This window comes from Triturus cristatus, chromosome 1_2 (assembly GCF_964204655.1).
Source record: "Triturus cristatus chromosome 1_2, aTriCri1.1, whole genome shotgun sequence".
In the NCBI taxonomy this organism is placed as follows: domain Eukaryota; kingdom Metazoa; phylum Chordata; class Amphibia; order Caudata; family Salamandridae; genus Triturus; species Triturus cristatus.
In genome coordinates, this window is record NC_140580.1 from 787,785,891 (window position 1) to 787,812,161 (window position 26,271).

Sequence of the window (26,271 nt, forward strand, 5' to 3'; positions counted from 1 at the left end):
TAAGAGTCACCATTTCTGTCAGGAGCATTCTCAAATAAATCTTATCACATCCTGCTCAACAGTACAGGCTCAATTATCAGCCTGAGCTTCCCAGGGTAAGTCTTGTTACATTTCTTGGTTCTGCATTAAGTCTTCTTTAACACTGTGCATCCACATTACATCCCACTCATTCGCAGGACCAATTTGAAAATGAGATGAACAGTGCAAGGACTCACTGAACCAATCAATTTGTAATATTCTTGGTGTCTACTTCATCAAATGGATCTAACGCCTGTCACCAACCACCCCGGCTTAAGTATTGCCTTATCTGGAGCAGGATTTTGTACCGTATTTCGTAGATAGATGTTTTCAGAGCATTATTGTGAAATTATAAATTACAACATATGTAGTAATGATCACCTTTTGAAGTCAGAATTCAATAAGGGCAGTAGTCAAGAATGGGTGACCACCTATAAAATTTACTTCACTACAGGAAGAGACAGTCTGTAATGGCAATGCTGAAATATTACACCGCAAGTCAGTAGGATGAATTTCCTAAGCTGGGCCCCCATTTATTATAGGTAACACTATGGGGCATATGCATCAACATTAGCATTTGCGATTCCTTATTAGCGAAAAATAAGGATTCGCTAATAAGGAATAGCAAAAGGCTATGCATGTAGGAATCGCTATTCAAATAGCGATTCCTTAACTTTCCTTAATTGCTACTAGCAAATAGCGAGTAGCAATTAAGGAATGCCGTCCCAATCATTCCTATGGGCCTCCAGGCCCATAGGAATGAATCGGAGATTGCATGAGCAAATAGCGAGTACCAGTAGGTTCTCGCTAATTGCTCATGCAATTTCAAGGGTGCAAGGGTGTCAAAATGACACCCTATAGCACCCCTGAAAATGATATGTGCACATATGTTGCACACACACATGCTCTAAGGGCATGTGTGTGCGCAACATGAAACTTTGAAAAATGCACAAAAGTGCATTTTTCAAAGTTTTTGCAAATTACCATGCAGTTCATCTTCATGGTAATTTGCTCCCCCTATTAGTGAAATCGCTAATTTTTTTACTTTGATGCATTGCATTTAAGGAATCTCACTTTGGGATTCCTTAAATGCAATCGCTATTTAAGGAATCGGTATTTAAGGAATCCCTATTTAAGGAATCGGTATTTAAGGAATCCCTATTTAAGGAATCGGTATTTAAGGAATCCCTATTTAAAGAATCGCTATTTAAGGATTCCTTAAATAGCGATTTCTGCTTTTGGGTTGATGCATTGGGATTGGGTATTTTTAACTTAATACCGGGAGCTATTAGCGAATCGGTATTTTACCGACTGGATTTTGGGTTGATGCATGAGGCTGTATATGCATTAATGGTAAGTGGTATAAATTCACGGCAGGAAAACAATCTACATCTGCCCAGCTCTCCTGCTTTATCACCTAATGATCCTAAAAATTTGGAGCAACTCTTAAATCATGTACCTGACTTTTTCAGAGATGTAACAGAAGCTGCCGGAAATATATGATTGACTGAGGATATTCGATGAATCTGCCCCAGCGCCTGGTTGTCGTGGACTTTCTTGCGTAAGAACTGCAATGCTGGGTCAAAACGCCTGTAAAAACAGCAGACATAAGAACAGTTAAAAGTACTGCTCATTAATCAAGCACCGCCAGAATGAACAGTTAAAAGACACTGAACAGTGTTTGTCAGTGCTAAAAGCTGTAACAAATTAGAAGGTTTATTATATTAGATTATCCTTGGACTAGGCTTAAGGAAGAGCACACCCACTACTAACATTGAACAAGCATTGGCAAAGCTAACGTAAGGCGTTAGCAAGTCTGCAATTGTTATTTTATTGTTTTAGCAAACGAGCAATAGAGAGTAAAAGTATTATTTTCACAAAAATATATTTTTTTAAAACATGAAAAGAAAGCAGAAATGAATGCAAAGATTGTCCTACAAGGCCTGGCACTGACATAGACTACATTTTAGAGGAGGTGCACGTGAGCACAAGCAAAATGTGGTCACTCACAGTGTAGACAGACAGTGGCTGAATCAGGCTCACCCAGTGCCCAATGCAGTGTGTTATGGCGGACAGAAGCAAAATGTAAATGACACTTGAATAGACCAATGAATGATGAGTGTGAACTGAAAGCCCTTTAATACATTCATATGTTTTTATTATGGTTTTTTTCAAAAGAAAAGACTGACAAAACAGTTAAAGCTGTTTCCAAGTCAGACTTAAAAATGTTTAAGTAGGAAACAGGAATTCTTCATTGGGATTTAAGCTTTATCTATTATGTACAATTCAGAATGTGATACTAAAAAAGGTACAATATGAACGTTCATGCAGTTAATCTGCATGCCTACACTTAACACAGAAACATTCTGGTCTAAACCTTCAGCGCTAAACAGATTATTTGCAGAGCTCTAAGAAAGTGGGTTATGAGTTGGGATGGATGAGAGTCCGTCTCAATGAATAGGTCCATAACCTTTCGTCTACTGGGAACCAAGTACCCCACTGTTACATTTCTCTCTCCGGGTAGCAGGTTAGAGAAGTCAAAGACTCACCCTGGAGAGGTGGAGCGGACTATTACCTCAGTCAAGCAACAAATAACACCCAATAAATCATTATTCAATCAGTGCTTTTATTAGAAAAAAGAAAAAGCACTTTATTATGCACACACTACTCAATTCAATGTATTACACTGGAAACATATTGGTGAGGGCAGGTGGAAATGCCTTTGGAGACACCATACTACCAGGTCACACCCCTAACAAGTGCTAAACCTTATAACTACTATAGACGACCCGCGTCCAAAGAAAGGTGCATGGCCACCATTAAAGTGAAAGCGCAGTAAGGTGCGGTTTTACAAAAAAAAACATTTGTTCATCAAGTTGACAACCAAATGTTTTTTTTGTAAAAGTGCCCCATGCCGCGCTTTCACTCTAATGCCAGACACGCCCCTTTCTTTAGACACGTCTCGTCTAAAGAAAGGTGCACGGCCGCCATTAAAGTGAAAGCACGTTATGGGGGGCTTTTACAAAAAAATAACATTTGTTAAGCAGCATAGCACGTGCAGAAGTACCGGGCTGTGCAGGGAGAATTTTTGTGCGATAAAGTGCAGCATCCATGATCAAATGCCGCTCTGTCAGGAAAACAGGGTGGGTTAGGGAGAGCCTGTCATGCCTATAACAGCAGCTACAATAAAGATATTTAATAAAACAGTGCTCACTGACTGTAGATAAAACAGACTGTGTAACAACACAAGTAAAAAGTCCAGTCCTCATTGGAGGTTACAAATGCAGACAAGGCGGTACCAAGGAGGGACTACTAAGTCTATTCATGAATCCAAAGCAACAATGTAGAAAGGACAGTAACAGGAGCCAATTAAAGGATGGACGGAAAATTGGGGGAGCGTCAAGTCAATACCTGAATACAGCATGCATCGCTGAGCAACGCATGTGCTGCACATGCTTGGCCTAAAAATAGGTGGAAGCATGCACACTGACCCTCCCTACAGTCATTTCTTTTCTCCGCATGGAGACTTTGGAAAGCAAGTCAGCCAAAGATTCAAAGGAACCCTCCCGGGACCCCTCCCAGAAGATCAATCCCTGTATTGTTTGCCAGAAGGTGTGGGGGGGGCAGCTTCACTGGCCCTGTAGAACCAATCCTAGTCCCTGGTTGCCAACTGAAATCAGAAGTCCTTGAGTCCTTCTTAGCAGTAAGCTTAGGTATCTTCTCTCTTCCAGATGGGAATTACATCGGCATTGCTTGCCCCTGGTCCAGACTTTTCTCAAAAGTATCTCTCTTGCGCAGGGATTTGTAAGGTGGGGGTGGAAAGTTCCTGAAGCTAGGCATCTCTGCCCAGTCCCAAGGTGACACATCATCACTTAATATCTGCCCCTACCCTCCTGCCCAGCATTTTGGTCATTTCTGAGATGGTGCCATCAAATGGTCTGTTCAAAGACTTTCTCTGGGAGCCTAAGCCCTAACTTCTACAGTTGCCATGTCCTTTCCCTCCATATCTCAAAGGGCAGCCCCTCCTGTGACTGGCTCCAGAGGTTTGGATACTCTGTTTTGCTTCAGTAGGAATAAGCCTTCTCTGGCCAGGACCGAAGAAAGAAGTAATTAGCAAATGGAGATTTGTCCTCACCCTCTCCTTTCAGAGAAGCAGGGCTAATTACTGACTCGCCATTTGGTGTGATAGACTTTTGATCCTCCAGCTGGCCAGAAGAGTCATTAACGTGGCCCAGCCTGGTAATCTCATTAGGAACTGGGTCAGATTTCTTTTTTTTATAAATGCTGAAGTGCCACAAGAAATGCAGATATGTGGAAATTAAGATGTGCATTTGCTAACCATACTATTGGTGCTTCAACAAAGTCTCTTGTCCCAACTACGAAAAAACTGTACTTTGATGCAGATTTCACCCATATTTCAGAATACATTAAGCATAATACATACTTCAACAAAACAATAGAGATGTATACATTCTATCAATACTTACACATATTTTAAGGCCTCACCAGGTCAGCATCAATCCATGAAGGGTCCCCTCTCTGAAAGGCTACCTTTGCACAGATAATGGCCTGAGTTAGACTGTAGTCTAAAATGCTCAGCCGGTACATGTGTGAACACATGTGTGCATGTATACACGTGCATTCAGCCCAGAGCCTCTTGCTCTCGGGGTGTAGCAGTGGACCTTAACTTAAAAGGTGCACACTGGTGGTTAGCACTCCCAATCCGTTGTAAGAGCTTACAGCAGAAAAAAACTAAGTTAACTAGACTTTTCGCAGTAAAAGTTCATAAACCAGGTAGTCAAAAAAGCAAAAAAATCTATCAGCAATATTGTAATATAGTACTGCACTATTTTAGTGGATGATCGGTATTTGTTTGGAAAATTGTTGATCAGAATCAGGGTGCAAATGTTCTCAGGTAGTCCTTAACAAAATCATAAAGAGTCTCTTGAGCACAGTGGAATTAAAAAAAATAAAGTTATGTTGATGAGGGAGTGAACAATTATTATACATTTTTGATTAATGGAATACATATCAAATAATCTAAAATAATTTAAAGATGGTACACTGTGCCTTACTTGTAGAATCCACAGACTAATGGCTTGCCACTTCTATCTGCTTCATCAAAGCAAACTTCAGCTGTCTGTCTATCCAAACTAGGTAGCTTCTCACAAAGCACTCCTTTTCCTAAGGAAAATAAAATAAAGTGATCACAACCTAAAACAAACATTAGAAAATGCCAACACATCTGGCTTCGTTCTGAATGTATGCCAGTAATACATAAAGTAGAGCACAGAGAGCCATTAATACTCCGTACATGTGTTATTGTAGGAACTAATTTGTAACATGATAGCCATAATGTAAAATCAATGACCCAGTACCCTTCGATTAAGTTTAATGCAGGATTCTATGTAGAGATTTTGAGGATCAGAATTTTCAATAACTGCTGGAATCTCTAGATAGAATTCCTACAATTACAAGTTAGACCACAATGTAAGGGGAGTAGCCGAGCGGACCTGTTTTTTTTACAGCCAGTATACTGAACGTGATTCAATTCAAGATCGAGGCGCACCACAACAATGATTATTTTGAAGAAAGAAAGTCATAATTTCTGATATAGAATATAATGGATACTTCAATTTATTTATTTCTCAAACATTTCACATGTTAAAGCCTTGTGCTCCCGGCTCTTTTTTATGGTGATCTACGGATGTAGTCTAATAGTCCCAGAGTGTGGTGGACTAAAGGATTTAATCCAATTGAGTATCCAATACGGGGCCGATTTGCCCTATCTCCTGCATACTGATTTTGACCATTCTGAGCTAAATCAAAGACTTTACCATCATGGGACGGTTTTGATCATTTGATTGAATGTATCCTAAAGAAGTCCATAGTTATGAACGGAATGCATTGGCTGTCTCTGCTGTAACATGTGAAATGTTAGAGAAAGAAACTAAATAGAAGAATTGACTATATTCTGTATTAGAAATTGGGACTTTCTTTCTTCAAAATAATCATTGTTGTGGTGTGCCTCTATCTTGAATTGAATCATGTCTCAAACCGGAAGGCTGCATCGTGGAAGGTGCTTGTAAGGTGCGCACATGGATGGAGATTAATTTTGCTGACAATTTCTAACACAGGAATGTGATATAGGTGCGCCTGTTTAGAGTCCGCTGTCCAGTTCTCATTTTTTGGTAAATTAGTATGTAGAACATGGTAAACATCTGAAAGAGCATGTGAAAGGGCAGTGGGGATGAGGGGGGAAGGGAAGGGGTCGCGGGACATGAAGGAGCATTACATGTTTCCCTGTGTCTCGACTGTGGGTACAGGAGGGGCCAGGGAAAGGATCTGGGTTGCAATGGAGTCCTCTCCCCAAGACATTTTACTAGCTGGAATTTCTATCTGATAAAATGGGGTCCTGTATCTGCATATTCTGGGTGCTGGAATTCCGGCCTTCATATAAATATGCAGAGCTGAATTCCACACAGTAATTTTGCTCTACTCAATTTGTAATCCAGGACAGCTTGTAATTATGGAACCATCCATGAAATGCCATAACCCTCTGTAAGAATGACATTTGCGCTCATCAGCAGATTACTAAAGCTATCTGTAAATCAGCCGGGGCCGGTGCAGATAAGAGCGGTGGGCCGGGTGGAGGGGGAATTCGACAGATGACTTCAAGGTAAAATTAATTAGTTATTTAATTTTCCCACAAAGTCGTCTGTCGAAATCCCCCTCCACCCGGCCCTTCGCCCCACCGCTTTTACCTGCACCGGCTGCAGCTGCTGTAGATGGTGCTAAAAATAAACTTCTTCACATTGCTGTTTATGTGAAATCCTGAGATAATACACAATTGGGAAGAAAAATAAAATACTGAGTGAATGAAACAAAAACACAGGGACATAAATGTTTTTTGTACAGTGGAAGGATATAGAAGACCACTAACTGCTTGACAAATATTACGCTTGTATTAGATTCAGGCTATCCCAACCTGAAGACCAAACAAGAGGCTAATCAAAAGTTAAAAGAGAGGCACTGGTTTATCTTGTACTAATTGTGACAAATGACAAATGACAATGGACTTTGTGACTAGTTATCTACTTGTGGTCACATGGCAGAAAGAGCACGAAAGGACAAGTAGTTATTCCAAACGTTTACCAAAACTTGGATACTTTGATAGAAAGGTTTTCATACCCATACTTTTGTTGGATTTCTGGCTGTGAAAAGCTCTCTAGCAGCTCAGTGTCCTCCAACCAGGATGGTTCCCTAGAACATTTCATCAAGCCCTGCAAGAAGTCAGTGAATCCCCCTGGTTAGCAAGAGGATTAATCATCCAATTACTCCTAGATACAGGACCTTTGTGTTTCTGTTCTGCTCATGACCCTTGATTGTGCAGCTTCTCAGCAATCCAGCTGCCTTCTTATTGGGAATCTGGACATCTGGAGTTATGGCTCTATAAGCTAAGCTTTTTGGAAGCTTAAACCCAATACTGACCTGGGCACAGAGTGGATGGTCTAGGACTACAATTAAAGTACATTTTAAATATCAAGTCTGAAACAACACGAGTGTGCACACAGGCGTTTTCCGCTCAGTGCCTCTCACATCCAAAGAATGTTAAGTTCCAGAAAACAAACGTTAGCAATAGAAAGCAAATCTGTATATATCCACAACTTTATAATCGGTCTGAAACTTATAAGTTGGACAACCTTACTAATGAAGTATAAACAGAACTAGGACAGCTGGCGAGATAAAATTGTTCTTCACGAAATGAGATTTAAAAGACTTGAGCTGATCAAGAACCACATTGCTTAAATGCACGATCCCAGAGATAGTTTTTCATATAAACTTTATAGGAATTTTTAGAAAATATGGTGGATTGTTGCTAGTTTAAAAAAAATAATCAACATATTCATTGGGCGTATGCAGATTTTTAGGATTTTCTGGGTTTGTAATTTGCAATGTAATAAGCCAGCAAATGAAATAAAGCTACCCTCAGTGGAAAAGGGGGACGTGGAGTGTTATAAATACACTTATCTTTTGTGCATCGATATGCCTTACCGGCTCTTAAAGCATCGATCACTATATCAGCAGCCACTTCTGGCGGAGAACAAACAAGTACTCCAGAGACTCTGAAAATAATAACAACAAAACACTTCGTGAAATATAGAACCTGGTTTGAGATTTAGGTACACAATCTCTGTATTATGCCAAGAAGCTAAACAATTTGCTTTAAAATGACAAACTCTGTTCCAGAGGTCAAAAACGTGATGGCTATTTCACTGCATCCGAAACAGAGAAGTGTAGTATTTTTCTTTTAATGCCTTCTGTGCCTCTGCTGAGAGGCAAACTTTCCACATAGCCTTAAGCAGCATCTGTACAATGATAGGGGCAAAGTCAAACAGGACATCAGTTCTAAAAGCGGACTATGCAATCACAATGCCCATACGCGCAAGAGACTTTAACATAGGTCTCCAGAATTGCAGCTTACTAACAAAGTAAGAATTAATCAAAAAAGAAACTGACACCTTGACTTTCTCTCGTATTTGAAAAAAGCCAGATCACATGTGAGTTGTATATAGGTTAACAATGGCTACAAAGAAAAGGTTGAGCGTACAAGTTCATCAAAATATATAACACATTTAAGAAATTCACAACAAGAGCCTTGTGAAAGCACAAGAAGTGCAAATACTGTTCATAATTTGAATTGTTTATTTTTTTAATTTTATTTATGATTTTCATAAGTTAGCCATCATGAAAAACAGAACATCATGTTCACATTTGTACAGAATACATAGCAGCAAGTTGACAGAGCATCATGTAATTACAGAATGATATTGGAACAGAGACTTTACAAAAAGCAAACAAAATGTACATTATTTTCGTACAGAATGTCATTAGTCAGTAGTGTTGGACAACATATATGCAGTGAATTGGCCCCAAACGTCACGTGGCATTGAAGCACGTCATACGTTTCCTCACCTCAGGCTGTTCAAATCAATCACACGGAGACATCAGGAGACAGACGGTCACATCTCCGTGCAAGGCTGAGGCAGTGGACCAACACCGACCGTTTCGTGAGGGGTGCGCAGGGCGTCCGACTCATCAGGTACCTGGACCAGATTCTCCTGTGGGTTCTGTGGGAGTCGTACTCGTCGCCACTTAGTCTTGTAGTAATCAGACGGAGTCGAGAGTGGAAAACGGCAAGACTTTATTCCACGAACTCCCACGGGCACGCAGCTTGCCTGTGGCTTCACAATAATAATAATCCCAACTGTCATAACTGTCACAAACACCGCGTCATCGCGAGCAGCGCGAGACGCTGAACGTACGCCTCGCGCTCTAGCAGCGCGAGGCAGAGCAGGCCACTACACAGCTCTTCCGCATAGCAGGTAAGTTGATCGCGACAGTAGGCTATATCCTCCAACCAGTGTATTGGTTTGGGTGCAGGTCTACCATGCCAGTGAAGTGAGACACTGCGTTTTGCTAGCTGTAACGCTATTGCCACCAGCTTTCGATTGATAGTCTTAAGATTCAGTACATTTCCTAACAGGCAAACTTTCATAGTACATTCTATTGTTTCACCAACCATTTATGTTAAAGTTACTGTGACTTTCCCCCAGAAATCAGCCACTTTTGGACAGGACCGTGCCAAATGTTGAAAATCTGCATTATCAGCACCACACCTCCTGCAGAAGTGCGAGTCCCTCAGACCGTATTTATAGAGTTGTGCTGGTGTATAGTACATTTGGTGGACATACTTGTAGTGTATAAGCTTCAGATTCCCGTTAGCAGCAAATTGGGCAGTTAATTTACAACACACTTCCCACTCCTCCTCTGTCAGCGGTTGGGGCAGGATAGCATTCCATTTGCCAATGGGGCCCTCACCAATAACCGCCTCATCTAACTGGGAGGCTGCATACAAGCGAGAAATTAATTTAGTCCGAGTTTGTGTAGTATATATAAGTTGTAGAGCCCCCAGAGCCGGTAGTTCATCAGGGAAACAGGGATATAGCTTCCGCACCGCAACTCTCAGCCTCCTATAGATAAATGTCAACATGACAGAACCCTCCCTGTCCCCCACGAAGTCCTGTAGATCAATAAACTTCTCATTAGGATAGATATTACCCATTGTATGTACCCCTGCACTGTGCATAGCTTTGAGGGATCCCGCTTCATCAGTAACAGAGATCGCCATATGGTGAACCAGGGGCATCGCCGGTGCATACAGTGGGAGTCTCTGAGCGCGCCTCCTCAGTTCACACCAGGCGCGAGATGTACATTGCACCGTGTCCACCTCATCCCTTTCGAAGACAGAAGTCTTGTTAACAATCATCGCTTTGAGTGGGATTGGATGTACCGCCCCCGCTTCTACTGCAACATGTGGTGTGAACGGCAGTGCGTTTTGCCAATAGAAGGCATTTTGTGCCTGTGCACACAGATAATACAACTGCATATCAGGTACTGTGAACCCACCCATCTCATACGGTAGCGTCAGTGTCTCCCATTTGACCCTCAGTTTTGTGCGGCCCCAGACTAGCGTGATCAGTAAGGCGCGTAGCGTATTAAAAAAATGTTGCGTCAAAGGAATGGGAACAGTAACAAACAGATATAAAAACTTCGGCAGAACCACCATTTTAATCAGGGCCACCCTGTCTGCAAACGTTAGTGGTAAACGGATCCCTCGGGATACCTGCTCCTCAAGTCGGGATATTGCTGTACCATAATTTGTGCGAATGATGACCTGTGGGTCTTTAGGTATCCAGACACCCAAGTATTTAACTGGGTCTGAACTCCATTCTAATGGGTACCCTAGTTCAATTTGTGTTGTGCCCTCTGTCAGAGATATCACAACTGATTTATTCCAAATGATTGCTAGCCCCGAATACCATTCGAATATATCCCCTAATGCGTTGTTCCAGGTACACCGCCGGTTCCCGTACATACAAAACCATGTCGTCTGCATACATGGATATCGCTAAAGGACGCTGGAGGAAACGCAGTGCTGCCTTTGCATGCCTCTGCCTCAATATACAGGCCAGTGGCTCTAACACTACCGCATAAATCAAAGGCGATAGAGGGCAACCCTGCCTCGTACCGCAACAGATCATGTAGCGCTTCAGATGTCTGCCCATTAATATGCACACGGCCCACCGGATCCGTATATAATAACTTGATCCAGTTGGTGTAGCTATACGGCACTCCCATACGATGTAACACTGCGAACATGTAACGCCAAGCAATAGAATCAAACGCCTTTGCGGCGTCTAGTAGGACCGCGGCTGCAGGTAGCGTAGGTTCTAGGTGATGCATTACTGCGAACAGTGTCCGTAAATTATGCACCGTGGAGTGGGTGGGGATAAACCCCGATTGATCTGGCAACACCATGACGGGTATTGATAATTTTAACCTGGTTGCCAGTACTTTCGCTAAGATCTTAACATCAGTCTTCATTAGTGACAACGGCCTGTAAGATTCACATTTATCAGGCGCTTTCCCTGGCTTCAATAATGCTATAATTAAGGCCTCGCGTAACGTGTCCGGAAGCCGTTGCGGTCATAAGCTTTGTCAAACATAGCTTGAATATGCGGCACTAAGATATCAATATATTTTTTATAAAACTCCGCTGGGAGTCCATCTGTGCCTGTAGCCTTACCATTAGGCAGAGCAGTAATAGCCTTGTTTATTTCATCTACCGTCAGCGGGTGCATCAGAAAGTCTTGCTGCCTTTTCGATAACCAAACCAACACAAAATCTTCTAAGTAGTGTGCTACATCGTCATTGTCAGCAGTTTTTCTACTGCTATACATCGTTTTGTAGTGTTACACAAACGATGCAAGAATACCTGCTGCATCACAATGAACAGTATCGCCCTCTGTAATTGACTGCACCGTACAATTTTTCACCCATGGTTCCGTGATCTTAGTGGCTAAGGCTCATCCCGGTCTGACACCCTTCCATAGTATCTGGCCTTCCAGCGTCTCGACATGTACCTCACTTCCTGGTCCGCCAATTCATTATATTCAGTAATTTTTTAACATATTGAAGCCAGTGTAGCACTCTCTGTCGTATTTTTATACTGTCGCTCTAAGTGCATTAATTCTTGTTCAATCCGTTTCATGGAGCCCCGCAATGCATCATTTGAATTGTGACAGTAAATCAAGTAAATGGATGAAATAAAAGATTTGTAGAATTGATTTAGATTTGCTGCTGAACCTTTTCTAAAACCCTGGTACACCAAAAACCATGTTTCCAACATAGAACGTCATGCCCCCAGATAGGATTTGCTCTGGGAATTGCAATCATGATTTTAACTATCGACTAAGCATGGGTGCACTGCTTAATATAGCATTTTTTCAGATAACAAGGACACTACCACTAACATGATGCTAATGGCACAAAACACGCTTATTTTTCCACCCTCGTTAAACTACAACATTAACAAGAAACATTAACAATGCCAATAGGTCTGGCATGACATGCATACATTCATTTTGTGCCCACTAACTCATTGCTGCATTCAACCTCTGACACAACCACAATAAAAACACACACAAACTCAACAAAAGTTGTGAGATAAAAGGAACACAAGTCGAATAAAGAAAACATGCAACTGTATGAACAGGGTGGGCACATGCTTGCAAAGAACAAAACTAAACATAGCAGCGGGTGTCCAACTTGCAGAGGTATAGTAAATAGTCTAGTGTTTTAAAGTTCCAGCATGGCAGCCACATGTAGAACAAACCTATTGGCCATGTTGGAAAGGTAAAACAATGATCCACTATGGGCAAAAGCATTCCATAATGGTCTCCTGGTTTAGAGGAAAAGATCACCTGGGATGCAAAGCAATGAAGATTAAATGAGTTGCAATCAAGGAAACCCATTAGTACTGCCTGGAAAGCTGTGGTATCCATTTAAAAAACATCAAAATAAAGAGAAGCAAACAAATGAAAAGGGAACTATAAAAAGAGAAAAATGAAGACTAAGAAACTGACCAACCAGCACCGACATGAATTGTAATCATTCTCAGATGGATGTACACAAGTGACTAAAAAATTGAGTCATTCACATAGCAAGAGAATGAAGGACTGATGTGGCCTGAACCATTACCCCATGAAGCAAGCGGTCACACATGGATCCCGAGCGTGAATGGCGCACTCACACAGACGTACATAAGAAGTACATAACAGATATTACTCAAAGGCCCTCTATCCTCCATTATATATATATATATATATATATATATATATACATATATATATATATATATATATATATATATTTTTTTTTCGAAGGTCACTGTGAAGAGCCGCTCACCCTCCTAACGACGCCGGTGCCAGCAGCGGGCACAGTCCCGCTATGTTTATTTTCCAAGAAGTCGTTATCCCAAGCTCCAGAATAACTCCCAGCGGCACACCAGAGGACGAGTTCAATAAAGATTTATTGCCTCAAAAACAGAACAGTACGACGCGTTTCGGCGAAGCCTTTGTCAAGCAATTTGACCTGTGCCCAATTCCCCGTAGAAATAGGGGTTACAGTTTATGAACAGAGAAACAATACTTCCCAGTAAGAGCGTTATAGGAAAACAGACTGACAGTTATATTGCACAAGATTTTTCAATTTAAGAAAAAAGGAGAATATGCGTTCTATAAAAAATCTAGGCTGTATGCTGATGCAACAATAAGTTTCGCAATAACAAAGTTACCCTTGAATTAACACAATTCGTAACAGAATTTATACTGGAGAGCAGACAGCTAATCAATCCTATTCTGCTGGCGGTCGCAAAACTAATATGCAGAATTTTTGCTTGCAACCATCTCACACTTATTATCGATATCTGTTAATGTTACCATGAATAAATTCATTATAATCAAATCCAAAATCACTAAATGGTAATGTACCTATTATATCGTCTGAGTAATGTTAAAGCGACATCACTTTAATTCGAAATGATGCATCCTAATTGCCTAGATCCTAAGGAAGCAAAATATTATATTAATGTCCTAAACTTAAAGGGTAATGTACCCTGCGCATAACGTGCAAAAAGATAATTGAACTTATACAAATGTTCACCACATAAAATGGGCCTACAACATATAGATTCAATAGAGGAAGCATGTTAACATTTCATGCAAGGCAGGTTCTGCAGAAAATATATTATTCAAACATGAATAAGTGGACCGATGCACCATGGGTGATATGCCCTAATCAAATTAACCTTATTCCCAGTAATGTACTATCTCAAGGCGCATCCACTTGTACTGAGCTCTACTGCCTTTCAAATGAGCTTAATTGTTTCTCTGTAAAGGGCAAAGGTGTACATTTGTTCGTGATGAGAGTATTTACAGTGATGCTACAATATGTGAATCGTGGAGTGAGAAGTGTGTGGTAAATTTTAAAATAAACAACATTGAAGGGTGGAAAGAAGAGTGACCGCGGATTAAGCCGAATAGCCAGAAATGACGGCATTCAGACTTTCTACACTCTTCATGGTGCATAGAGCATGGGATCTTGGTCACTACTATTAGACCTGTCAGAGCCTGCCCTTCGGTACGGTCACTATCAAAGACACCCTGCATTAAAAGTGCAATCAAGTGAATTGGAACAGCAAAAGCTGCTCACACATACAGGAGAGGAGAGAAAGATTGGAGGCACAAGATGTTATTATCTATGACCTATGTGGGTCGCCAATTCTTCTCCATAATTCATGCCATATGGGATTTTCGTATTCAGATCTATAATGTATTTAGATTCCATGATACGTAGGAGTTTCTCCCGGTCTCCACCTCTGGGGTGAGACAGAATCCTATCTATGCCGAAAAATTTGAGAAGATCTGAATTACCTTGATGTTTTTCTTGAAAATGTCTCGCGACAGGGTAATTCAGATCAGCATTGGTTACTGCCCTCATGTGTTGTAGCACACGCATTTTAAGTTGTAGTTTCGTGCTTCCTACGTATTGTAAACCGCAGGGGCATTCTAGGATATAGACGCTGAACTCACTGGTGCATGTAATTAATTTGTTGATTACTTTTTTCTTCTTCCTTTTTCCTTTTTCCTGCCCTGCCCAGTGAAGTAGCTGTCTCTATTTGCACTATTCCTACAAGCCTTGCAGGAATTGCATTTTCTGAAGCCCTTTGCCGTTCCCAGCCATGTGGGGGTGGTGGGTATTTGCTGGTAACTATGGACCAAGCAATATCGGAGTGATTGAGATTTCCTATAAGTTATCGCTGGAGCTTTCCCCACATGTTGCCCAATAATGGGATCCATCTCTAGGAGTCCCCAGTGCTTTTTCATAACTGTCCTTAACTGATTGGATCTTCCATTAAAACTGTTCTGTTTTTGAGGCAATAAATCTTTATTGAACTCGTCCTCTGGTGTGCCGCTGGGAGTTATTCTGGAGCTTGGGATAACGACTTCTTGGAAAAAAAAAGGTATATATATATATATATATATATATATATATGTAGAAAGCAGGTTCCCCAACAATCCAACAAATCTTGGAAACGGGTACAGACCACAGCACGCCTTGAACGTAAAGTGCAAGATAGTTTATTCCATGTCTAATGGCATGACGCGTTTCGGCCGCGTTGCCACGGCCTTGATCACATCAAGGCCGTGGCGGTCGCCAGTAGATAGTTATAGTTAGGACCATGTTTCCATAGGAAATCCGCAACATTGTATTTGGAATAACTTTGGCACCGGTTGACGAATCCTCGCGAAATTTTCATATATATATATATATATATATATATATATATATATATATTACCTACTGGCGGTCGCCAGTAGGTAGTTATAGTTAGGACCCTGTTTCCATAGGAAAACCGCAACATTCTATTTGGAATAACTTTGGCGCCGGTCGACGAATCCTCGCGAAATATTCAAAACTAATGGGGCGCTACGCTCCGCTCCTACCCTGAAAGTCTCGGGGGGATTCGTCAAGCGGGGGCTGAGAAAAAAGGGGGGTCCCAAAACGCATTTTTCCCATGCATTTTTCCATAGGACCTTTAGACACAGCTACAGCCCGAACGGCTGAACAGAGTTCCTTGAAATTTGGCAGAGAGGTAGTCCTCAGGTCAAGGAAGTGCCTTTTGTAGGTCTGGTGTAAATCTGTTCATTAGTTCCTGAGAAAATAGCATTTAAATCAATATATATATCTGTGGCAGCTTACGGTGCGCTTACGGTGCGCTTACGGTAAGCTTACCGTATGCGTACGGTGCCGTGCGCGCACGGAACGAACTGCGTTAAGTGGGCACGCACGCCACGAATGGCGTAAAGTAACTTAGCATTTAAAAAAACGTACAAATTCACTGAAAAAACCATAGGTTCCACACACGTTATAGTTAGGAATTAGCATTTAAAAAACCTTGCAAATTCAGTGAAAAAACCATAGGTTTCACACATGTTATAGTTAGCTGGACATTTTACTGATAAAAAACCTTTGAAATTCCCCCGTTATAGTTAGTGCAGGCAACTATATCAGTAAAATGTCCAGCTAACTATAACATGTGTGAAACCTATGGTTTTTTCACTGAATACATATATATATATATACACATACATATACACACACACACATTTACATATACATATATACACACACACACACACATATATATATATATCAAAGAAAACAATTCTGCTCCAACAAAGAAGAGGCACGTACGCACATATATATATATATATATATACACACATATACACACACACATACATGTATTTCTTAATGACACCTTAGATTTTGGGTGCATATGGGTATTGGTTTCCTGGGGTTTATGTCTGGGATAGTGGCACACACATTTTTGTGGAGGTTCCAAAAGCCCCCCATTTTTTATCTACACACACACACACACACACGCACATATATATATATATATATATATATATACACACACACACACACACACACACATTCTACTCCAAAGGTTGTCCACCTGGTGAGTAGCACTCGATCAGCAGCTTTATTTATGATAGGCAGGGACAAGGATCCGCTTGTAGAAGCCGCTCCGTAATGGAATTGCCTGACGCGTTTCGAAGCTCCATATGCTTCTCTTCAGAGGCTTGAACGGAGACGGTGTGTGTAAACTGTGAACCCACTTCGCCATTTTCATATTGCACACCCACCAATGGGAAGCTCGAATGAGACTGTGCATTGTGGGAAATGTGGTCTGGATAGCACACAAATCTTGTCCTGTATGGACCCTGCAAGTGGACTCGTCCTCAATCCTGTTTGCCGCTGCTGGCCCACATTGCCGACATTATAGTTACCATGTCGGGTGGCCCCCATAACATTACGGGGTGGTGCACACTCCGTGGCAGGACGGCCGCGTATTACATTCTGCTCCAAAGGTTGTCCACCTGGTGAGTAGCACTCGATCAGCAGCTTTATTTATGATAGGCAGGGACAAGGATCCGCTTGTAGAAGCCGCTCCGTAATGGAATTGCCTGACGCGTTTCGAAGCTCCATATGCTTCTCTTCAGAGGCTTGAACGGAGACGGTGTGTGTAAACACATATACACATATATATATTACCTATGTGCGGTCGCTAGTAGGTAGTTATATTTAGGACCTACTTTCCATAGGCAAAGCATTTTTTGTTTTGCCAATAACTTCACGAAACTTTCACAACTAGTTTGACACTCACTTGAGCTGCTGTCTTTGTAGTTTCGGGGTGATCCGTCAAGTGAGAGCTGAGAAAAAGGGTGTCCCAAAAAGCGTTTTCCCCAAGTTAATTCCTTAGGGACTTTAGACACAGCTACAGCCCCAATCATCGAACTGAATTACACCTCATTTGGCAGAAAGGTTGAGATACCGGTCCAGAGAAGTGCGTTTCTCTTATTTGGTGTAAATAAGTTCAGTAGTTGCGAAGTTATTATAATAAATTCGAATTTGTATATATAGAGACACGGATCCTCCGAGTGATCCGACAGTACCCGTACTCAAATCTGATTGGTTGCCAACCCTTCAAACCAGGAAGTGTTGGCAGCCAACTTGGGTCTCTATTTCAGCGGAGTACCACAAAAAACATATAAAACAAGCATTTGCAATGCAATAGGTCTCGCATTTATACGAGTTTGAGCTATTGGCATTGTAAATGACAATGCTTTTTATTTAAGTTTGGTTTTTTAAAACATAAATAAAAGGCACTGTCATTTACAATGCCAATAGCTCAAACTCGTATAAATGCGAGACCTATTGCATTGCAAATGCTTGTTGTAGTTCTAGGTTTCTGTTGTAACCTCTAGGGGTGTGAGAAGTTGTGTTGAAGGGGTAAGCGGTTGAGGTAGGTGAAACCTGTCAGTGCTAAAGTCTTTTGCTAAACATTTTGGACCTGCCAATCGTGAGGATGTGACTTAATGGCTAGAGCGGGCGACTTTGAAGTTGGCGAACTGGGTTTGAGATTGGTGTCGGCGCAAACATCCTGTGATTCTGGGTAAATCAATTAATCTCCCCGTACCAAAAAAACGAATGTGTCCTACAACTGATGCTCATGTAAAGCGCCCTGATACCTTCGGGTCGAGTTCACGCTATATAAGAAAACTGCAAAAAAATAAACTCTCAAACATTTTTTCCGTGAGAAGTTGTCTTCCTTCAGAACTTGGCGTTGTTTACTCCGGGGTAGACTTTCTACAAAAGTGTTTATTTCGCATAATGGAGACTCCAACGGCATTATATGCTTCGTAGCCCAATTTTGTATTCAGGGAAAGGGTGGGTTCCGTGCCCTACCATGTATTCCTGTGGAGCACTTTTTTTCCAGTCAGAGGCACTTACAGAAGGTACATGCTCTGGCGTGAGAGGCAGCTGCCATCTCTAGTGAATATGGCACTTTATTTTAAAGCAAGCGCCTTATGCCTCGCCTCAGCTGTGGAAAGCGCTACATAAATAGGAACGCATTAGTGAAGGCTTGGAGCGAGGTGAGATCGTGTGCTGCGAATGAACGCGCACGCTTGGTATTGTCCGTTTGATGTCACCGCACCCCATACAGGCCCTTTTGACAAGTGAGAGTTCTTTGTCCTGAGGGCTGGGGTCTGGGAGGCCTTGAGGCTTCCCTCGGGAATCTCTGGGGGAGGGAAGCTTTCCCTGCTGCTGCTGCACACGCTGTCCCTCCCTTTTGTCCTCGAGCCTTGAAAGGAGATAGGAGTCTTGACTCAGCACCCGGGAAGGAGGCGTGAGGAGCATCTGGGGCCACCCTTGCCAACACATGTTTCATTCGTAGCGCACATGCAGACAGTACAGCTTAAAGACAAAGTTCTGAGCATCCAATATATAATTTTCTCCCGAAGTCAGAAGTAAATCGAGACCTTCAATATGACTAGGAAGGACCCGCGCAAGGCCAACACAACAAGCATAAATTGAGATTCCGCCCAACAATGTGGTGGGCGACTGTAAGCAAATCAGATGCAGACCGGTCCAAGTTTGATAGCCGTATACTTTTGGTGATCCTGGCGGTCGGGTGCCAGAATTGTCGGGCACTGTTACAGAAGATTTTTCCTGCGTTCGCAACGGACCGGCCATTAAGCTTGTACCGTTCTGCATCTGACTTGCATTGTCTCCCACCACTTTGTTGGGCAGAATTTCATTTTTTTCTCTCTTTCCTATTAAGTTTTGAAGCAATTAATTCTCTCTGCACTGTCTATTATTTAATAAGTGTTAAAGTAATTCTGTCCCTGACAGAACCAACATTACTTTACATTCTACTGTTTCTGTGTCTGTCATTTGTTCATGTTTTTGCCCTAGTCCTATTTCAGTAGCTGTGATTGTGTGTATAATAAGCTGTTGCAGCAAGACGATGCTCATAGGAACAAGGTGATATCCACATACGAAGGGAAATGTTGGGGCAGCCTCGAAAAATAACCATTGAGGTTCTAGGTTTTCTTTCAGGTTCTGTGGCGATATGACTCAGATAGCTTCAACTGAATTTTAAAAATACTCCCCTGGTGTACTTGGACTTTGTGGGTCTTGTTATGCCACAGTTGGTAGTGATCTCTTCCATTTACCATCAGCTTCCATACACACAAACCTCTGACTCTTTCTGGCTTAGTTTCTGCAAACCATACATATGTATGCCATGCCCGCAAATATAAATGAGGCCTAATAGCTCGTTATTTACAGCACGTTTACTAATAAACGCATGTTATCTACAATCCCAAAAATGCATTTTCATTAGAAAGTGCGGCTGAACCTTCACCACATACTCATTGCTCCAATAGATAATATATGTTAAGAACGCTGGAGCAGTGTATCACCATCTAGGTGCAGAGGACCCTGTATACACAAGGCTGCTGCTTTGTTACCTCACCTTTTATGGACTGGGTAGGGTTATTAGGCTATCCTTAAATGTGATGGATTGTCAAGTATATGCAGAAGCTAATTCCAGAGTGAGTTTATTTCAAGGTCCCCTTAACCCATGACTTGTGAAGTGGTGGTGGCATGAACCTGATATGCTCAGTTTGTAAGGTATGCGTTTGATACTAGGGTCTGGGCCATACAGGTTTGGGGGGGGGGGGTATTTTTGACACTCATTCACAATACACCCTGTGTTGTTCATGAAGTAGTTCATTACTGTGTGTGTGCACAGGCACACCCCATTTATTTGAATGCCTCAGTTTACTAGTAAGCAAAGAATGAGCAATCGAATGAGCTTTCCATGAAGGACTTTGCCGCTCCTCTTTCTTACAGAGATTTAAAGGTCAAGCAAAATAGCAGAAATATATACATCTAGTTGGCCTTTCTGCCTTTTGGGATTCCAAGGTGGCTGGAAAGTCTGAACCTCAAAGCCAGGTTGCTGAGCTGCTAAAGGGGCGATGAAAGTAATCCTGTAGAAGGCCACTCTTTGCTTGTACCCTTGTTCTTGTGTGAGCTTAATAGCTTATGAAAACTTTGTTGCTACCCTGAAAAGGCATTTTGGTTTCACACTGACCATTTGAAGTTCATACTCCGAGTGTCTTCCAAACTTCTTCCTTGATGACCAGCACACGCTCAGTCTAATCTTAAAATGCGTTATTCTTTTTACCTGGTTATTGTCTGTAAAAGTGGCTGTAAATATGACATGCCAGTTTATGCTGTTTAGAACCCGACTGGCTCCCGCTCGGCCAGCTGGCTGTGTCTTGTAATTCACAATGTGTTATGTGCTCCGGAAATCTGAGCGACTCGAAGAATTCACAGAACACGCCCAAACCTGTCACCTCTGGCCAGGCTTAAACTTTCCCAGGCTGTGCCAATCTGACAGTTTTGGCACTGCCCACGTTTGGGCCGCGGCTAATGACCGAGGTGAAGTGGGTGCTCTGTGCCCGGCGTGCAACTGACGGACAACACGCGGCGTCGAGCGCCTCGCCACATGTTCTGTGCCCAGAAGGCTCTGCTAATTTCCTGACGGGCTGGGAAGTTTGGCTGCAGATTAAAGGCATGACTTCATATTTCCCATATTCATTTAACAAGGGGGGAAAATGATGGCTTTTGCAGATATAAACATCCCGTCAGAAAGATAAACACTCGCGCCGGAGCTGCTTATGGTCCAGCCCACAGGGGTAGAACAAGGACGGGTTCACAAAACGTATTTCGTTAAGGATATGTGCGTTACGATTGTGAGGCAGTGAAACAAGCGCGCACTGAAGTTTACGAGGAGGGAGTGGGGGCGGGCACAGTGCAAATGGTGTGCACTTTGATGTCCTCCGTGGCCGCGCGGCTCACTGAGGACATCAAAGGAAGTGATCAGGCAGTGCTTTTCAGGCTGCCAAATGGTGCGCGTGCCCGGCGCACATGCACTGTAGTTGGCGGCCTGAAAAGCACTGTTTGCACTTCCAAAACTCGCTTACTATAAGTCTTGCCAGAGGCAGCGCTAAAGCGCTGTCTCAGGCGAGACCTAAAAAGGAGAAGGGGGCAGGGTAGGAATACTCTGACCCCTTAGGCCTCTTGGGGGGAGGGGGGGTGACACTGCAAAAAAAAAGAAAAAATTGAGCGGGAGCTGCACTGGAGCCACAGCTTCCATGAAAATCTTTAAAAAAAGAAGCGCGGGTCCCGTGCTTTTTAATTATTTAGCTCCTGGGTGGGTCAGGTCCAGGGGGCATGTGGGCTTAATAAATTGATATAGGAAGGGAGCGCACGGGGCACTGCTCCTTGTGTCCTGGGACTGCCACCTCCCCGGGGATAATTGAAAAGAAATTAGCGGACCCCACCACATGCCCCAGGGACCATCACCTCCTCTGGGCTCCTTTCTGTGTAATGGGGGCTCACGGAACCTCCGGGGATCACCACCTCCCCGGGGCCAAATTGTATTACTAAAATGGGAGGAGGGGCGAGCGCGCCCCTCCCCCGGGCTGTTCTCGGCCCTGGGGACCACCACCTTCACAGGGCAGGCCCGACTAAATCAAACGAGGGGGGCCCGGCAGCCCCCTCCTGGAGCCATGTATGGCGTTGGGGACCACCACCCCCCAGGGCGGGCACCTGCTATGTCCCAGTGTGCCAACCCCCAGGAAACAGCAGTTTGCTGTGGCTTGGCGGGAGCTTTAACCACTCCATCCAAGTCACAGCAAACACTCCGATTTCAGTTGTACCAACTTCTACAACATCAGCATCAAGCTGTTCTTCTCAGTATTTCATAATGCTGGTTTTTGTGCATCTGCATGGACAGAAACAGACTGAAAATCACTTAGAATGTTCACTCCTAGATGAGCAGAGAATGGTGATTCTCCAAACTTAGTGAATTGAGAATCAAGATTTCATTAAAGACACAGAGGGTAACATTATGCATAACATCTTCTATTGCCACTCCTGCAGCACCTTCAAAGACATCACATCAGTAAAAACACTAGAACTGGAACACCAAAGTCCATAAATATTCCTTCCTCTTAGCATTATTCCTCTTTTAATGCAGCAAACTGAAACTTCTAGTAAACTTCTTTGTCAGCTACGTCCTCCTAAAACACGCCACCCATTATTCTGCATGAAATAAAACAAAAATACATCAACATAAAGATTTAAACTTAACGCATTTCTTTTCACCATTCAATAAAACAGTATTAAAAACATTAGGTTCAACTTGTAACCTTATCCCCCCACTCCTAACCAAAGGGTGGCTGAGTGAGGGATAATGGTAGCCTCCGTGTCTTTAATCAAATCTTGATTCTCATTTCACTACGTTTGGTGAATCGCCATTTCATTAAAAGACCGGAGGCTACCATTATGTATGTTCGAAGCCTTTAAAAACAAAGTTTGAAACATGCCTAATTGGCCTAAAATAATGTTTTGCAAAAGTGCCTGCATTAGACCAATCTGCCGTTTTTTACATTTTCTCTAAACTAGCTCCTGATCAATACATCTAACTTGCCATGACACCGCGCAAAGAATGTGATTTAAACTCTGACATTTATTCCACATTCACTCATTACATTTTTCACCCATCAAGATATAGTCGCAGTGCTTACCATAAGAAAAGGTTTAACATAAGAGATCAAAAGCTGGTCATCACCATCCCATCTATTTTCCAAAACCCTGTTTTCATACTCCTGAATACAATCACCTACACACAACTTCTTTTCTTCCGCATAAATTGGATAAAAAACCGAAGTGGACATAGTCTTTGTCCTCTTAAAAATCTCAAAAAATACTCCATCCGGACACGCTATCTTCTTATCTATCTCTAAAGTCTTCACATCCGTCCCCCTTTTACATGACACCAGAAATAACAAACAAGCTAGCTTCTCACTAAGTCTTTTAATATCCAAATACCTGTTAACCGGCTACTGCAAAAACATAGAAAACATGATATTCACGTCCCTTAAGACCCTATAATGAGCCTTAGGTGGTATTTTAATCCTCATACTCTTCAGAATCCTACACACCATTCCATCTCTCCCTATAGACTTGCCATTTAATTGAGAATGCCCAGCAGAAATCGTGGACCTATAGCAATTAATTGTCCTATACTCCAAACCTTCATGAAACTTCTCTGTTAAGAAGTTTACCACTTCCACTACAGGAGCTTCCACGGGATACCGACCCCTTGCCAAGCACCAACTAGCTCAAACTCTCCAAATTCCTTTGTATCTTGCCCTAGTTCCTGGCGCCCACAAATCTTCCAATAATTCTGCAGCCTCTTCCGAAATTCCTTCAACTCCGAAGGATCTCCTGACACTTTCCAAGCAAGAAGGTTCAAAACCCCACCCAAAACTAAAGCATGTTCCTTCTCCTCTGCGTCTCTGAGCAGGTATCAACAAGGCATCAACAAGGGTTCTGCACAAGCTAGTTCCATTACAGATGGGAACCACACCTGAGTCACCCAAAACGGAGTCACTAGAATCAAATGACTCTTCTCCTGTCTCAGCTTCAATAAAACTCTCTGAATCATCGCGAAAGGTGGGAAATTCATAGGCCTTCTTCCCTTGCCACTTCTGCAGGAATGCATCTATTGCATTAGCCTTTGGATCTGCTCTCCAACTGTAATACACCTCCAATTGGGCCGTTAAACAACTTGCAATGAGATCCACCTCTAATGGACCTCACAAATGGTTTATTCTGCAAAAACAACTCACATCCAACTTCCAATCACTGTAATCCTTCAAATTCCTTGAATTCCAATCCACATTCACATTCAACTCCCCTGGTAAATATTCTGCTTTCACTCCCACCTTGTGCTCCAGACAAATATTCCAAAAATCCTTTGCTAGCTCTGCTAAATTCCGGGACTTCGCTCCTCCCAACTTGTTTATGTAAGAAACCGCAGAAACATTGTCCATTCTCATAAGTACTGAGTGCCCTTTTATATTCTCCTTGAAACTCTGTAAGGCATTTAACCCAGCTGTTAATTCCAGACAATTGATATTTTCCAACCTCTCTTCCTTTGACCACGCACCACCTGTTTCCAATTCTCCCAAACGTGCTATCCAGCCAGTTATACACACATCTGACTCTGTCACATAATCCGGCATTAATCCAAAAATCGCTCTCCCATTCCATGCCTCCATGTTTTCTAACCACCAACAAAGTTCCTTCCCTGCTTCCACATCCCAAGCTATCTTGTCTCCATACCACAAACCATAACTTAGAGCATTCTCTTTCAATCTCTGAGTGCACGATAATGTAGTGGACCTGGAAAAATAGCTTGGTCTGAAGACGACAAAAGCCCTATAATCCTTGCCAACTCCCTTAAGGAAACCAAATCCTTCTTTAAACATCGATGAATTTCTTTCCTGATCATTTTCATCTTTTTCCCTAGCAGACTCAATTGACATAACTTCGTGTCTACCATAAATCCTAAAATCTCTTGCATTTGTGAAGGAACCATACAAGACTTCTCCCTGTTCAGAATGAAAACGAATTCCTCCAACAAATTCACCTTTTCCATCATAATTCTCTTGAACTCTATTTGGCATTGTGACAATATCTAAATATCGTCAAAATAAATAATCATCCTCATTCCTCTCTGTCGAAAATAAGCCACCACTACCCTCATCACCTTCGTGAAACACCAAGGTGCTAAGGATAGACCGAATGGCAAATATTTGAATTGGTAATGTCTTCCTTTCCATCTGAATTGTAACAACTTTTGACTTTCCTCTGCCATAGGAATTGTAAAGTATGCATCCTTGAGATTCAACTTTACCATCCAATCTTTGTCCATCAATAAATCTCTCAGGCAATGTATCCCTTCCATCTTGAAATGACGATACACTAAGAACTTGTTCAGCCCTCTGAGATTTATCACTGGACGCCAACCTTTGTCCTTCTTCTTTACCAAATACAAATTGCTTACAAAACACATTTCCCATTCTTCCACTTCCATTATGGCATTTTTTCCTACCAGTGAAAATATCTCCTTGTCTACTATATCTTCCTGATCTACAGACATCTTTATCCCTCTTGGTTCCATATCTTGGAAAGGAGTTCTCATAAAATCTATTACAAAACCTTGAATCGTTTGCAAGACCCAAGGATCTCTTGTAACTTTTTCCCTTTTCTCCTTGAAAAACTTCAGAAGTCCTCCCATTCCTTCTTGGGAAGAACCAAAAGTAATCCCTATGCTCACCTTGTCCTCCACCACTAGGCAATCCTCGACCTCTCGAATATCTCCTGACTCGTCCTGTTCTTTCTCTGGATGGGTAAAAACTCGCATTTTGTTGATAGCCTCTGCCAACCATATTGCAGGATGTATTGTGTTCCATAATGGGACCTCTGCATGCCACGGCCAGTGAAGGGTCCCCTTCTAGTGGCCCTTCCAAAAACTCCTAACATCTTGCGCATGTTATCCTGAGCCTCATC

The 26,271-nt window shown here is 42.3% G+C and overlaps 1 protein-coding gene across 1 annotated transcript in view; it reads right to left on the minus strand.

Moving 5' to 3' along the window:
• The window catches only part of LOC146868040 (uncharacterized), a 155,858-nt gene that overhangs the window by 63,145 nt on the left and 66,442 nt on the right, over positions 1 to 26,271 (minus strand). Inside the window, exons 4-6 of the mRNA XM_085608853.1 lie at positions 8,074 to 8,144; positions 5,094 to 5,202; positions 1,478 to 1,608 (exon numbers count right to left, since the gene is read on the minus strand). Coding sequence (XP_085464979.1) covers positions 1,478 to 1,608; positions 5,094 to 5,202; positions 8,074 to 8,144 — 311 coding nt within the window. The remainder of the gene's footprint in view (positions 1 to 1,477; positions 1,609 to 5,093; positions 5,203 to 8,073; positions 8,145 to 26,271) is intronic.